The sequence below is a fragment of the Opisthocomus hoazin genome, chromosome 8 (assembly GCF_030867145.1).
Source record: "Opisthocomus hoazin isolate bOpiHoa1 chromosome 8, bOpiHoa1.hap1, whole genome shotgun sequence".
NCBI classification, from domain to species: Eukaryota; Metazoa; Chordata; class Aves; order Opisthocomiformes; family Opisthocomidae; genus Opisthocomus; species Opisthocomus hoazin.
Genome location: NC_134421.1, coordinates 1,646,056 through 1,662,775, shown reverse-complemented (window position 1 = coordinate 1,662,775; position 16,720 = coordinate 1,646,056). Strand labels below are relative to the sequence as shown.

Here is a 16,720-nt window from a genome sequence, read left to right as displayed (position 1 = left end):
TCTAGTTGAATCTGGGTCAGACAGCATCAAAGCTTTCCTTCTGAACGCTTGTTGATATCCTATATGAAATATACTGGTCCCTTTCCCATTTCCTCGTGGAAGATGTATGTTGCAGAAGGGCATCAGCAGAGTTGATCCTAATTGGTTTCTTTGTTGGTGCCCCCAAAGAAGAGGCCAAGAAAGGAGTATACAGAACAAACATCCCTCTTCATGCAGAAAAACTTGTCCTTTCATGTTGTGGTGGAAGCAAATGGTGAGGGACAAAAAGGCCGTTTGATCTGCTGCTTCCCATGTTACATTTGTTGCTTAAATACAGGATGTTCTCCTTTTAGGAGGACAAGGCCAGCAATTTTCTGCATGCAAATAGATCCTGTAATTACTGTACAGAGTGTGTGAAATTTCTAACCCTGATCAGCCAGAGCTATGCAATCCTCCAGCTTGCTGAAGGATCAGTGGAAAATTCAGTAGGCAGAAAAAACTGTTAAAGAAGCTGTGTAAGAGCTTCAGTGAGAGAGGACCATTTCCTTCACAGCAAACATACCCAGAGAATTTGCATATTGCTGCAACATTGTGACAGATTATTTTCAGTCTGGCACTTGGGGGTTTTAATGTCATTAGAAATGATCAAAAATAATTATATGACTGTACAATGCAACGGTGTGGGAAGTACTGTATTAGCTGTTACACTTATTTAATACAGAAAATTATTCACACAGTGTTAAAAGCCTGGTGGGATGGTGAACTGGGGTCTCATTCACAACAGCGTGGACAGCAGCAGCGCGTAAAGGGAACAGTTCCAGGGAAAAGTGACTTGCTCTCACTCTCAAAAGAAAAATCGCAACCCTTTGTCACTTCTTGTGAGGTTGTTTTAAAGGGTCAAAAGTTCTCACAGATGTGAATCTTCACTTTATGTAAGAGTGATACTGGATAACAAACTGTGATACAGGCCCTGTTAAGAACTGCTTATCGTGTTAGGAAATGACATATCCACTGCCAAATTGTCACCTGGCTGAGGTCTAAGAGAGCTGATTTCTCTTCTCTATCATGCATTCGGCTTTTGTAGGACCTTGGAAACCTTCTACATTTCTAATTCCCCAAGTATAAAATAAGAGTAGCTGTCCTCTTTTGGAAAGTTATGATTGATGAATTACATGAAAGTAAGCATTATTTTATTAACTACTGTAATCCATATAAAATCAAGCCTTTTCTGAAAATGGAGATAACTGACGAAAAAAAGAAACTAATCAAAACCCCATTGCTCATACCTACCACCCTGTTACTAGAAGATTCTGCCTTTCTTCCAGTGAGTTTCCACTATCCATGCAGCAACCGTGTCAGAGCAGTCCATAGCCTTTTGCCAGGGTGCATGTGGAGACAGAGAAGCTATTCCAAGCCCAGCCCAGTACTCAGAATGTTTCTTCATCCATTACTTGCCTCTGTCTCATCTTCCCACACAGTAAGTGGCTCTTCACTCCGAAAGATGTGTCACTTCTGTTCTTACGAGGTTGAGTTTTACTTCTTTTGAGTCATTCTTCCCTGGGCTGGGATGGCAGTCCGACTTTAGCAGTTAGACTGTCTTAAACAGCAAAGCCCATCCTTTTGCTTTTTTCACGTTGCTGGTTTGGTTTGTTTCCTTCAAGAGTTATTTGTTGGCTCTCATCAAGACCTGCTTTTTCTAGACCTTGCAAAGTCTTTGAGCATTTACAGCTTCTTTCTAATGGAATTTGACAGCAAAATTCTCACGGAATGCATTTTGTGATAAATGATCTGCTCAGACGTAGCAAGTGATCACATTCACTTTTCAGTCTTTCCGGTAAGATTGGTGTTGATTTTGTTTGTCTTTGCTGAGAACAAGTCTGGTTTGTGACTGCAGGGCAGTAATTGTTAAATGATTGCAGTGTAGTTGCTGTTCATGAGGAAGAGGGCCCAGCTCCTCACAGGGTATCACTGTGCCACAACATAACTGTAGGAAAGTCAAAAATATTTATCTTATTTTCCTAGGTGGACAGCAGAATTTATGAGAGAGCTTTCTGTTTCTTTGCTTCCATTTTCATGCTTTTATCGTAAGGAGGCCTTGGGCATTACTGTTCTGAGGCATCATTCACCCTTCCTTCAAAGGCAGCTAAGAGCAATCCAGGCCAAAAATGACATCAGGGTCAACTGGTTGAATCATCCAGTTTCAGCACATTTTAGAGTTATCATTTCTTCAGGCTTTGTCAGCCTGTTGCCTTGAAATACAATCTCTGCCACCTCAAAGAGATGCTTCCACAATAAATACTTCCATATTACCTTTGCCATGCTTCTTTCGCAGTCTTTCAAGGACCTGGGACCATAACGTTGCACTTCAAGCCTTCCATGTGGCTGAGTGCTTTTGTACTACTGGCTACTGTATAGTAAATGAAATATGGAGAGATGTAAGATAACTGAACTGCAATGGAGGGGCTCATGGGACCATCTAGAAAACACGATTCTAGTGGAATGAAATGGGTTGCAAGATCTGGAAATGGGAATTCCCAGTTCACAGGACAGGTATGATAAAGACTTTTCTAGGCATATTTCCACAGTGTTGTCAATTATCAGTAGGTGTGGGGAGCATAAAAAAGGACTGTTGTGACACAAGAGGTTATACAGTTCCAGCCTCCACAAATGTTGAAGTTTGTCAAATGATGGCTTGGGGAGCTTGATTCAGGCAGTGGGTTTTTTTTCTTTTCTTCCTCTGATGGATACTTGTCCATCAGAAGCACAGGTGAGAACCATATTTCACTTTAGGACCTACAGGCTCTCAAATAAGCAGAAGGTGGTCACTTTTAACCAGTAAAAAGCTACCCCAGATTTATAGTGGTGACCCAGAAATAAACATCTGGGGACTTTTTCCAGGTCACAGAGCCATTCACGTGCTCCAGCTCCTTTGTTTCTGTTAAGCAGAGTGTCCAGTATGTCTAGACAGGCCCTCAGATCCCAAGGGACACTTGTCTGCTTTCACCTATGACCTCATTGTGAGAGAGAGCATGAAACAGAGTCAGAGAGGATAAAGGAAAATATCTAAGTTATTAAGCACCTATCTTGGTCTACAAGTTGGTCTTGTTTTCTTATAGAATAAGCAGAGAGAGGCAGGAGGCTTCTTCAGAAATGACTAGACCTTTGGAGCAGTCTGGGGAGCTGAAAAGCTCCTCTCCTTGCTCCCTGTCTGCAGAAAGATTTGACAGAGTGCAGGGGGACTTTGTGCAATTCCCTGCAGCAGTGATTCATTGCACTGACTGGTAGGTGAACTGCAGGGAGTCTGTGTCTCAGAATTAATCCATCTATGCATGAGAACTGATAGGTAGTATGCAAAGGGATGCTGTTTTCCTGCAGCCTGTCAGGAGCTCCAAGCAGCTGCATCCTCCGCTTTATTCCTTCCCTCTTAGGTTCTGCTAATTTCCCTGATTGCTGTTATGGCTAAATGATGTCTTGGCATAACAGAATTTGCATCTGACACAAATCTCTGTTTGGTGTCAGGGCCTGTTGTAGCTTTGTAAGGTTGTTCAGGATGCAGGCGAATCACTCAAATCTGCTGTCAGAAGGTATGCCAAGAGTCATGGTGCTGTGTCAGTGTCATTTGATTCAATACTGTTTTCCAGTGAAACTGTTCCTTTTGCAAAAACACTTTCAGGGAAATAGTCTTTTATTGAAGTCTGAGAACTGACTCTCGCAGCTCCAAATAGCCTGCAGCATTTTCAGAAATGAATTCACATACTAAACCACCATCAACCAGACTAGCAGTTCATCTCATTTTGCAAATCCCCAGCGAAGTCATCTTTGGTGCTCTTTACAATCAGCAGGAAATTTTTCCTAAGAAATCACACTGAATATCAGGGTATCAGCCCCTTTCTCTCCTTCCTACATACTCTTTCCAGCTGATCAAAATTTATGCTTCTTTTTTGTTGTTTCAACATGCGGGTTTATTTCAGGTAAGTGGCAGCAAGGTTGTCCTGTAGTTTGTTTTCCTTTTCAGCTGTGTAGTTATCTATACATCTTAGTTTCTCCTCCTCGATGCTTCATTTCTGTATTTATACATACACACATGCATGCATGCACGTCTTTCCCTTTTTTCCTATGGCACTGCAGCATCTTCTTCCACTGGGGACCATCTGACCTACATTCAGATCCCACCCAGTGAATAGCCTTGACCTTTGCTGTGCTTTTCATCTTTAGAGGCTTTTCTCTGAGAGAGGTTTTTTAATTTTTGCCACCCACCTCATAAGAGATGGAGATGAAAACCTGGAACTAAGCAGATAAATAACAGTACATCAATTAACACACAAGTGACCCGGCAGCTCCCACAGGGCTGGATGCTCAAGACCCAGCTGGCACCATGACTCAACAGCACCCTTCCCCTGAGGATTTCTGTACTTCAGTGTAGATGCCTAACTCTGCGGCCACCACACGTTCTTATTATGGGCCCCAGGTGCCTTTGAGCTCAGACCTGCAGATAGACTCCAGTGAACTATTTTCCCTGCTGTTAATGAGGCTTCTTAGATACTGCATTTAAGATCTCATATTCGCAAAAAGTAAAAGAAATGGTCTCCAGAGATTTCAATGGCTCCATAAGTATCAAAACAAACCCCAGCTTCTTTGATAGCTAACCTTAGCAACTGGGAAACCTAAAAATGATTGGCATGCTCATTCTGAAAAGCTACAATGTCTGCTCCCCTCACACAAATGAGATTCCATTCCAGTCAGCTACTGCATATTTATGCTCAGCCTTTCATTAACTTATTGATCATGTAATGATACGCTATCCTTTGCTACCTTTGGGGAAAAAAAAAATGGGGAAAAAATGTGCTCTAATGGTGGGGCTGTTTGATGCTTCCTGAATATTCAGTCCAATCCTCCTGGTCTCTTTCTGTCCTCCTTTCTCCCTGAAAGCTTCATGGATCTCCAAAGACATCCCACAAGAGAGGGTGACAACCATTCCCCAGTAAGCCGCTGAGGCTGCCATTGTGTGACGTGTAATTGTACAGCTAAAGCAGGGTCAAGCATCTCCCTTTAAGGGTAAAATATGGTATTACGCTCTAAATTCCTGTACTGCAAAAACAAACAGTGCCATCAATTCATTTCCAGTCAGACCTCCACCCCCTTGGGAAAAGTATACAGAACTTTCTGGTGGGAAAAATATTTTGGGAATACAACCTCTTTATTAGAGTGAAAGCTTGTCCTTCATTCAGCTTGTCTTTCATTAGCCCCCCTGGTATACTCCAGTGAGAAATATGGCTTGAAGAGGTACTTTGAGGTCACAAGAGACAAGTCCCCAAGGGGTGTAGTTCAGTCTCGATGTGTACTCATGACTCCTGACAAGATTATGAGGTCTGATTTAAAGCTAACTAACCTCATGGCCGTTCATAGGTAAATGTCTCCAAGAGAGCGGCTTTTAAAGGAAGCATTCCATTACCCTGCACACAAATGAAGCGTCTATGGTCTCTGTTTTCTTTGAGCTCTCTTACTGTGAATAGTCTCTTTCTATTTTTCACCCTTCTGTTTGAAACACAGAGGGAGCAGGTGAGGAGGAAAGGAAGGTTTTTAAATTCGTGTGTTTCCTGAATTCAACACTGGCATATTGGATGTGGGGTTGAGTAAAACTGCATTCATATCTATGGTTTCTCTCTATCACTCATCTAAGAGGTAGAGGAGGAATAGAAGAGCTCTCTGAGTCTGCCTTACAGCCACACAATAGCAGACCACGGTAATGCTCTTTCTGTGACCCCAGAGCAGACCAGCCTGTGGCTTCCAAGCAATGAGCTGGCTGATGAGACTCAGCAGCGCATTCCAGGAGAAAGAGCTCACAGTGTAAATCTGGAGCAACTCCGCAGAAGTTAGCAGAGTGACTCCAGATATGCTCTGGTGTCACAAAGGTCTAAAGCACCTATTTGTGATAGCAATGAAAAAGTGACCTTTTCTTCCCAGGCCTGAGTCTCTCCTGAGATGTGCTGACTGTGTCAGTGCAGTGTTACTGCTTCCAGTGAGGTGACGTTACTGCAATGGGGAGCAAAATTCAATTCACTGGCTTCAGTGGTTGTCTGAGGACAGGATTCGATGCTGCTTGTCACCTGGGTTTTGTACCAACAGTAAATGATGCTTTACCACCAGCAATAGCTATTGGGCTCTATGTCTGGAGTTGCTCAGTAAAAAGAAATTGTGAATTTGGTTACATCTAAAACATTCCTTGCAGTATGATGCCTACCATAGTAAACGTAACCACCTATACATCACCACAGATTTTAAAAAAAGATAGTCACCATTTTTATGGGCAAAATCTGAGCAACATTGTTGGATCTTTACCCTTGCAGCTGCCCAGAAGCAACTTCTTTTTTTGGAGTTCTTTGGGTTCCTGCTGAAATCCTTGATAGTTCCTAAACTGCAATTTGAGAAGGAAATGGAAGATAGCCATGCCATTGAAGGCATGTATTGATTTGGCGTGTGAGCAGTTCTGTTGCCTTCAGCAGGACTGCGCACATGAACAGGGGCAGGAGGATTGGGTCTGTTGTCTTCTACTCCGTTCTCTTTGATCCTGCAAGTGTAGTCTCTGCCAAGGTCGCACCAGGCTGCAAAGGCACTCTTTGCAACTCTGTATGATCTGTGTCTGTCCTTTACTTATTCAAAATGCGTTTGCCTCTACAGTTTAATCTGCTGTTCTCTCCCTCCCCTTCCTCTTGGTGAAGTCTAATTACAGTTTTATTCCAGGTCCATCTGGTTGCTAACGATGCTGGACATCACCACTGAATTCATTCTAATATTTGTTGTGTATTTTCTAGGCTGGACACTGAGTAATAATATTCTCTGAATTTCCTTTTGCTCCTGTTTCCTTCCTCCCTATTGTAGCTAATTACATAGTATGTGTAGCCATGGGATGATTACTCCTCCCAGTGTAGATCTGCTAAGAGTTGCCTATTTCAGGCTGCAGAATAAAGGGGGTTTTTTTTCTGGTTTTGAGGAGAAGATTTCAGAGTCTGCTCTACCAGCTCCCTTCACTGGTGTGGAACTAGCTGGGCAGTGGCTTTCTCTGCTTCATCTTTTCTTTTCCCCCTGCCCTACACATAATGCAGTTTGTAACTGTGAGTCTCAACCCATCCTGGAGGCAGCATTTCAGCATTTAGAAAGACACTTTTTGCCAATGCCTGCTCCATGTGATGGTTGAACCCACAGCAATTTCAGGTTCCCAAGCCTGGCTTGTGCAGTGCCAGTGCTTGGGATTTCTAATTTTTTTTTTTCTTTTCTCCTTTTTGCTATCTGCCACGCTGCCTGGGAACACAGGCTCACACTTTACCCATGACCTGACTCTCTGGCTAAGAATAGCAGTCGCAGTGCAGCTTGGGTTCAGTCTCACTGGAGGCATGCTGCAGCTGGGAAGCAGGGAGGTCAGATTAGCGCGTGCTCACAAAGCCAAACACGTAATAGGAGTATGGAGGATTTTGTACGTCTGCCTCCTTTTAGGGCTGCAGCACAAGGGGAAGAGGTTGGCACAGGTGTTCAGTGAGCCAAGATAAGTTTTCTTTGCTCGTGGCTTTGGCTTGAACTGGAAGTTTACATATAGAAGCTCACCTCCTGGGCTGAAGAGGACGTTTTTCAAAAGGGTCCTGTGTCCTTGTGGTCCATCCAGGAGAAAATCATGCAAGGTGGGGACAGCAAGCAGTGCTGATTAGCATCTCCTGAGCCCTGCTTGGGACAATTAGATGTCTGAGATAGCCCCTGAAGTAATTCTGCACAGCAAAGTGAAGGTATGAGTTTAGCACACGCTAGTGGATCTGCCATAGCGTGTCCTAGAGACCTGATGTTGCAGTGATGCTGTGGCACTATCTTTAGCATGAGTGAGCAACAGGTCTTACTCTGAGCACGTGCTAAAGTCAGCTCTGCTCTTATTCTTACCCCTTCCTGTGGGATGCGCCAGCACATGCCATGTTCACGCCTTCATTTTGCAGTGCCAGACGCGCTTTCAGAGCAATAAAAATACCAGTCCTGCTTTTTAGTTTTAAGACAGGAGCTACAGCTTTAGTAGTAGAAACTGTTTGGCTAATGACCGTTGTAATACTCATTGTAAAGGTCATTAGCCTAGCAGTATGGGTTAAGATAAAGGTGACAACCAGTGCAACTTAAATAGCACATGCCCAGCTGAACTCTGACCATTGCTCCGCTGTGACATGGCAGCCAGCAGTTCCCAGCACTAGCACAGAGCATTACGTCTCGAACATGGACTGGTGGATCGGTATTCACGCTGGCAGCCAGTGAGCCATTTTTTGAGAGAACCCTGTGACACCACTCCTGTACTCTTTCTCCAGCCAAATCTAAGCCAAATTGGGAAGGGTGCCATGTTGCTAGGAATTGGAGATGTCTGGAGAAGCTGGTCCTGCAAGGCCTGCTCCTGTGAGCAGCCATGCTCGGTGATCTATGTGGCTTCCCTTCGCCCCCCCGTCCCAGAGCCGGGGGGCAGGGGTGGCTGCCCTGGGATTGCATTAGCTGGATAGGGGCTGCTCACACAAGTCAAGGATCCCAGGCCTGGATTACAGCTTGAGATGCAACAAGTAGACTTAAGAGGAAAACCTCTTGAGGTATCAGGGCAGTAATTCTAATGGTAATTTTGAACTGTTTTTGTCTGTCTAACATTCCTTTTTAATCCCCATCCTGCCTGCCCCTTCCTTATGTAGGGTTACTTTAGTGATCCTTGGAATGTTTTTGACTTCCTCATCGTAATTGGCAGCATTATAGACGTCATTCTCAGTGAAACTAATGTGAGTATTACTCTACCCTCCCCAGGATACCACCACCTCCTCCTCCTCTGCTGTTCCTTCTCTCTTTCTCTCTTTCTTTCTCTTTTTTTTTTTCTGATTTTTTTCCCTCTAGTCATGCTTTTATTGAACTTGCCGTCGTCCTTCTCCTTCTCCCAGGGAAAAAAAAAAAGAGGGGGGGAAATGCCTCCTTCTTTTTCACTTGTCATAGCTCGCCCCAAGGCTGTGACTGGTGAAAGCGCACAGAGTTTGGGGTGTGTGTGCTTTTTTTCCCTCCAAAAGGTAGACATGCTTGAGTGTAACTTTCTGACTAACCAGGCTGTTGTTGATATCCTCCATCATGTGAAACGTTACAGAGGTTTGAGCAACCAATACTGTAGAGTGGTAAGAGACTATTTAATATGCCCACGTAACCTCTTTCTTTTCTTATTTTTTTCCTCTTCTCTCCCTCTTTCATGCTTTGTTTTGTTTTATTTTCTATTTTATTTTATTTTATTTTACTTTTTACTTTTTTTCCCCTCTTTTCTCCCTTTCCCTCTCTCTTTCCCTCCTCTCTGTCTCTCTCTCTCTCTCTCTCTCATTCTTTCTCTCCCTTTCTTTCTCTCTCTCTCTCTCTCTCTCTCTTTCCTTGGCTTCTCTGCCACATGCAGCACTATTTCTGTGATGCATGGAATACATTTGACGCCTTGATTGTTGTGGGTAGCATTGTTGATATAGCAATCACCGAGGTGAACGTAAGTAGCTGGCGTCTGTCCATGATCGTGCCTGCTCTAACATTCATTTGTCTTTCCCGGGTTCTTTTTTTTTTCCACTCCCCCTTCCTCCTTTCTTTTGAGTTTGTTTCAGAGCTTTTTTTTTTAGTTTTGAAGTTCTTTCTTTTTTTTTTGTTTGTTTGTTTTGTTTTGTTTTTATTCTGTTGTAATTTTTGGAACGACTTAAAGGACTTTCTGACTGTTGCATCATTTTCTTCCCTTCGTAATCCGCCTGGCATGAATTAAACTGTATAGCAGGAAAAGTGATGGGAAACGTGGAGCGTAAGTGAAAAAGCTATTTGTGCCATGGGAAGCTGCTAGAACAGTCCCAAGCCAGCACTTTGGTCTACCCAATGTTATGCTTTGCTTCCCATGGCAGTTCAATACTCTCCACCCCACAGAGATCTAATGGTCAGTTCTTTCGAGGTGGAACTGCAGGAACCAGACCAGGAATCCTTCCCGAGCCTCCTCAGCCAGGCTTCCCCCAAAAGACATAAAGACCAAATCGTCTCTGTTTAGAGATCCTGCTCCTAATGTGTAATTTCTAATTTGAAAAATGTAGATAAAATAAAAACAAAACAGAAAGCCCAAAGAAAACCAAAGTGCAAGAGTTTCAACCTGATTTTCTGGGTTTGCAACCCGGTTTGCTCCATCTCGCAAATTCCACCAGCACAATTGACACTGATTGGCCCCACTGGTGCCCATCTCGGCAGGCAGGGAAAGGATTGAATGAGCCCCGGAGACTGAAAGCAGCAGCTGGTGTTCAAGGAATAAATCACATGAGGCAAGCTTTTTCCTCTGTCTTTTTTTGGAGGTGGATGGATATAGAATTACAGGATAAATAGACATAGGCAGGAAGCACACAGGTTGCAAAAGAAAGACTGCAAAGGACCCACTGGGTTTATGAGCATGGGCAAAAATTGCACTAAAAAATCCAGCTTAGTAAGGCCAGGGAAATAGAAAAATTGAAAGAAAATTGCTGTAAATATGTTAATGAACAGCAAATCAATCATGAATTTGCAAAATGATGTGGCTGTTGAATAAACATCGCAGCTTGGAATTGTGCACTGTAGGGGCAATCCATCACAAGCAGAAAAGTGACAGTGTAGTTTTCACTCAGTGCTGTGTTTGGGGAAAAATGTAGGCTATATTTTGAAAAAATCAAAATGCCTTACTTTGAACTTTCCAAACAAAATGTTTTCATATTGTGGTTCTAGTTTAATTTCTGTTCAACTTTATTTTTTTTCATTCTGAAAGAGGGACGTTTATCCAAGTTAGTAATATTTTGATTTAGAATAAATGAAATATTTTATTTGACATTAATCTATTTTCTTTGTCTTTTGAGAGAACGGAAAATAGTTTCTAACTGAAAATGAAATTTTATTTTGCATCTCTTAAACGTCCTACTTTCTGGACACAAAAAAATCATTTGCAACATTTCCCCCAGTATGTTGGAAAAAATTTTGGTTACCCTTCTACTAGAGAGGTATTAGGATTGGGCTGATTTTGTAGAGGAAAGTTACAGTGATCAGCAGGCTGAAGTTGTTTATTTTAAAGAATGAAACAAAAGCCTTTTTTATGCCACACTCCTAAGGAAAATAAATGGGGAACCTGGCAATAGCCTTCAGATTGTGGAAAAGTTCAATTCTCGTCCATAGAGGTAGAACTGTACATGGTAATTGAGAAAATAAGTACAGTTAACTGGAGATGAATTATGCTAAACATGAACAAGACTTTCCTAACTGATGTATTTGAATCCATATAAAAATCTTCCAAGCAGAAAGGAGGGAAATCCTTGTGTTTTGATGAATAAATGGATGTCTATCGTAGTCAGAGACCCTGTACTGAGCGGAAGATCTAATGGATCCTCTTGAAGAAATTCACAGTAATTTCCTATAAATTAAATAACTTTTTACATTGTGGCTTAACACATTTCGGTATACATCTCATTAAACTTTGGTCATCTGAGAGGAAGGCAGATAGTCACCCAGGCTTCCTCTTAGAGTTAGTGGAGTGCCCACCTCCCCAGGCCAACTGATGCCTCCCTGTGTATGGCTATGACAGAGGAAATGAATTGCTCTTTGGAGGTGCCCATCCAGTGACTGGAGAGTGTCTAGGTTCGTTAGGTTTGTCTAGACACCCAGCTGCCGGATGCTAAAGGTGAGCAAGACAAATCGCGTTCATTCTCAGCATGTTGTTGAGAAGGTCGTGCTGCTGCTAACTGTGCTGTGTTCAGATCTTTAGTCTCCAGGGCCATCCATACTGGTGTGTTTAATTACCACTGACAAGGCTGTGTCTCTTTTCCATTCCCTGTCTAAATTCAAGTTCATGTCAAGCAAGGCCCAGAATCCAGTTTTTGGTTGTACAAGTCTACGAAAAATGAGGCTGTGCCTCTGTCTAAACAGCCACCGCCTGTCTTAGTTGAGGAGGCAGCAGGAGCGGCCTTGACTCTTTTAGTTAGGGTTATTTTGTGATGGTCCCTCTGTTTCCTCTAAAGAATCCTTTCCTTCTATACAGTTTTTACAGATTTCTGCACACGTCTTTTTGTTACCTGGCATGTTTAAATCTTCTCTTTTTATCTAGGCAAGTCCTTTGCTACTAGTTTCTAACATTTGTTACTAAAAACTTGCACAATCTTTTGATGCACTGATAAATGAGCAGCAACTATGGATGGAGTTTGTTCTGAAATGTTCTGAAATCCCTTTGCCCTGATAACCCTTATTGAATAAGAGAATGTTTTGTATGTTGGTTTGTCCTGTCGGATTCCCTTCCTGCTAGCAGCACTTGATGCGTTACATCTGTAGCAGATGGCCTTTGGAAGTAGCAGCCCATCCTGGACGGACAGTTGTCACTTTCCTGAGCAGTGTGAGGCAGTTTATCAGATACACTTCTCCCCTTCTCCTCAGGAGCTTGTTGCTTTCTTGCTGTTTGTGGGTTTGAGCAAACCCTGCCTTGTGTTTCTGTACACTGTCTTGTCTTGTTCCGAGAGACCTCGAGTCTGAAAAAGAAAGAAAAACTAAATCCTAAAATGCCAATAAACTCCACTAATTGGAGATGTTTAGCCTGGTCAGGTGCAGGTAAGATGTTTCTGCCCAGCTCCTTAGAAGCTGAAGAACGTTTGTGGTAGGGTCTTGGGAAATGCTGCTCTTGGAGCTAAGGGACAGTTGTCATGGTGGTCAGTAAGGGAAGATGGAGACACCTGGCACAGGTTAGTTTGATATGTGGCCATAGACATGTAAGCCTGAAATCTCTGTGAGGTTCACCAGACGTTTGCACTCAGGGGACACATACCCAGCAGGTTCTGAGCTGTGGTGGCTGTAGTTGCAGTGGGAACCTTGACTGGCAGGCTCCACAGTGTGCATGCAGGTATGCGCTTGCATCTATTTGTGCAGTTCCCCATGCTGTTTTTTCCTTTTGACAATTATTTTTGTTTCTTGAAAAGGAATTTACCAGACCAAAACTTTCATTAAGACATATGTGAGTGTGCATGGGTGGGTCTTTGTGTATGCACTCCATTGGTTGTAGTACGTGTACTTGAATGTGTTTGGATAACGGTGTGTGGGCTAGATCCATGGGAGAGTGTACAGCCACGAATCTGTGTGCAGAGGAAAGAGAGTATGTGTGCAAGCATACGTATTTCAGCTGTATTTCTGTTGTGAATGTCTGTTGATGGAGACACATGGGTTCTTGTGTATGTAACTGAGTCTATGAACATGTTTTCTGAGCCAGTGTGGCTATCTCACTGTGAAAGTTTGATCTGCTTATGGGTGGGTGTGTATATCTGAGAGCTTTGTGTATGCAGGCACGTTCATTTGCATGCCTGTGGGTGAGTGTACACTTGCATGTCAAGCTCAGTGTATTTTTGTTAGCATGGCTGTACATTCAAAACCAGTGAGAAGGCATGTACTCATGAGGTAGACCCCCAGGTTGCCTTCAGCATTCCTGAGTCCTTTAGGAAACCTCCACTTAAAGCACGTCCATGGCACGGAGATATGTCAAGTGATAAGTCCAATTGTATCACCTCAGGCCCACTTGGTTACTGTAACTTGGGAGCATCCTCCAGGTCCCCCCAACCAGCTCCACAGACACGCTGAGATGCATCTCACACCGCTGAACAATTGCAAAGGGCACGGGGCAGGTTAAAATCTGGTGGGTTTGAAAACTTCAGAGATTGGCACAGTTTCTGCCAATTGTACTTTTAAATTGCCTTACTTTCAAGCTGCATTTTCAGAGCTTTACTTCTCAGTAAGTGTTACACAACTAAATTCCTAGCCACAAAATAAAGATTTTTTTCAAAATTTTCTGGAAATATTCAGTGATTCTATTTTGGGCCACTCTTAAACCACTTCTTAAGTAACTAAATAGGGAGGGGAGGACTTTTTAATCTGCTATTGAAAAAAAAGAATTTCCAAGGCAGAGACCACATCTACCATGTGCCAAGTCTCTTTAATTGCTAAGACTAAGGATGACTTTTTGGGGAATAAGATGAAAGGTGATGTAATATATGGGGCCTGGGAAGTAGGCCTGTGGGTCGTATTCCTTGAACTTTGACTAGTTCCCTGTGCCTCAGTCTCCCCATCAGGGAACTGGAGATTGTTATTATTCCCTATGTCAAGAAAACGTTGTCGTTAGTTTTTACAAAACATTTTTAAGTTCCTTAGAAGAAACATTAAGATGGCAAAAATTACTATTATCTATTATTATTATAATAATATTAAAAAGAAAGAAAACGTTATAGGAGTGAATAAAAGCCAGCAAATTTGGGATATATCATCCCAGAAGTAGCCCCAGGGACAGGCTTGCATTTCCTTCGTTTCCACATCAGCAGACACAGCCTGGAGTTGAGTGCTGTGAAGCTGACTGACAGCCTGCTGTCCCCTCCTCCAGGCAGGGAAAATTGCTCATTACTGTTTGTTGTTCTGTATCAAAGAGGGAAATCAAGTTTGATTTGTGCCCAAAGTGATGAAAGAAAAACAGCCAGACCCTGAGTCACTGGGAAAGCCGCTAATGTAAGGTTCTTCCTCTCAGTCAGAGAGAAAAGCCAACACCTCCCTGGTCCATAGGGTCCTTTTTCCTTCACCCTTTCCCCTGCCAGTGTCAGACCAAAGATTCACTGTGGCTGAGTCTTCGTTTGCCACCAAAGCAACGCACATAGCAGTGCCCACTGAGCTGGATGAGTCCCTGTGGCCAGCCAAGAGGTTGGCCCATCCAGCTGCAGTGGGCAGTTCATGGTGTGCAGATCACAGATGTGTGAAAATTATGGAGGCATGCTCAGGTAGGAGCACGTGTGTCTCCAGAGCACTGGCATAGGTACCAGTGACAGTGGGGATGCTGAGTGTTTGATTCTGTCTGTCTGTCTTGAAAGGATCTTGGGGTGGGAGGGTTTGCGCCTTCCTTTGAGCCTGTCGCTGAGGGTTTCTGCCGGTGCCTCTGCGTGTGTCTGCATGTGCAGATACCTCTGTGTTCATCAGCTGTGTCTGGGAGTGCATGAGCATGACTGAGCAGAAACATCTTGAGTGGCGTCCATCGCATCTGTTCTACTCAGTGACCATACTTGTGTGTCTGAGCGTGTCTGTGAAGGCTGCAGGGAGGTACAGAGGAGCAGCAGGAGGTACATGTGGCAGGTACACAATGCAATGCAGCAGATGTGATGAGCCAGGAGGCTGTGCGTGGCTGTGAGATGAGAACTATAAGGGATAGGGGAATGGGTGACCTGCGGACTTCTGTGAAATAATGGAATATATTGCTGCGTAAGTTGCCCTCCCGTTGTAGCAGTACACGTTTTCCTAAGAGTGAGAGTTGTGACTGGTCTGGGGATTGCTGGAAATGGTGGATTTTTTTAATGAGAGAGGTAACAGGACGAGAAGAACGGAAAGTGTGTGCGTGTGTGTGATCTGATCCATGGTGCCATCTGGGATACGTAGGACCTGGGTGCTTCAGGAAGTAGCACTCCTAGGAAGAAGCTTAGAGAAACCCAAAACCCATCTTGCTGTATTCCTTCCCCTAGAATATGTTGGTCAGGTCCGTTGTGTCCGTGCCTACTGGGTAGTGGTTTGGCATTTGTCTGTCAGATGTTCAGGAGAGCCGAGTACTTTATATCTTGCGCTTCTGAAAAGTTTTCCAAATTCTGGTAGGAAGCCAGCAGAGGGTTGCAGCTTGGTTGATTCCTGAGTAAGTGCAGTAAGGCCGTAGAGATATCAAAGAATTCAGCTTCCAAGAATACTTGGAGACATGTGCAGTGATTTCTTCTTTAGTCTTTTTCTGGTTTACGAAGTAAAGCAGCTCAGGCTTAAACCAGGCGCATGGGGCCTTTCCTTGCAGTCATTTTGCTTTTGGTGTCAAGAGGCTTCATATGATTTGTCGTGGGCTCCTGCTCCCATTCTTTGGAATATCTGACAGCCTATATTCAAGTCTCCCTCTCACCTTCTCCTGCACTTCTCCCTTTTAACTCACCCCCCGCCTTTCTTCCTTTTCTCCCTTGCTTTCCTTTCCCTTGTCTCCAGCCACACTAAACCTCACAAGTTCATTTTCACCTTCAATCAATGTGTCTGAAGGCAGAGAACCAGTGGCTTAAATCCTGCAGTCCTTATTCAGGCAGAACTGCCCCAGGGTGTTTTGCCTGTGCAAGGGCTGGAGTGGGCAGCCCCTGCAAGACAGTCCTATACACACACCCCCCCCGTGATGGGAGCAAGGATCGGTGGAAGGACGACATACATCTAGCCTGCACCTCAGTTGGGACTGGCATTCATCTCTGTCGCTGTGTCTGTCTGTCTGTCTCTGCCTGTCTAGTTCTCTACGCTTCCGTGCCCTTTGCTGCTCAGATTTTGGCCATCAGCTGCCACTGGACACAAATCTTTGCAGTTCCTAGAACTTGCAAGTTCATTTGCCCAAACGTTCCAGAAGAGGCAGAAAACATCTCCCTCCCTCTCTCCTTCTCCTTCTGTCTTTCTCAAATGCCGTCTGGGTAGCAGAGGCCTCCAAATTACGTAGCAAAGGGCTGGAGAAGCACAGTGGCTTCTTTTGACATCTTGTGTTGTCATACCCTTACTGCTGTCATCCTAGAAGTTGTGTGTAGTCCTGAGCTATCCCTGTGTACGTGTATATGTATGTATATATGACTTGTTCTCTTTTTGGAAAAACAACCGGTAAAATTGGTGGGGGTGGGGGGTGGATTTAGTTTGCTTTTTAAATATCTGGTGGTGTTTTTAT

General features: G+C 43.7%; 1 protein-coding gene across 27 annotated transcripts in view; it reads left to right on the top strand.

Moving 5' to 3' along the window:
* The window catches only part of CACNA1C (calcium voltage-gated channel subunit alpha1 C), a 434,777-nt gene that overhangs the window by 369,408 nt on the left and 48,649 nt on the right, over positions 1-16,720 (top strand). For 17 of the 27 annotated variants that reach the window (XM_075427817.1, XM_075427815.1, XM_075427811.1 and 14 more), the window contains one exon: positions 9,410-9,493. The exons of 1 other annotated variant lie outside the window; for it this stretch is intronic. In XM_075427817.1, the coding sequence (XP_075283932.1) occupies positions 9,410-9,493 (84 nt within the window). Of the gene's footprint in view, positions 1-8,678; positions 8,763-9,409; positions 9,494-16,720 lie in introns of all 27 variants that reach the window. 9 more of the 27 variants (XM_075427814.1, XM_075427807.1, XM_075427813.1 and 6 more) reach the window with 2 other exon arrangements.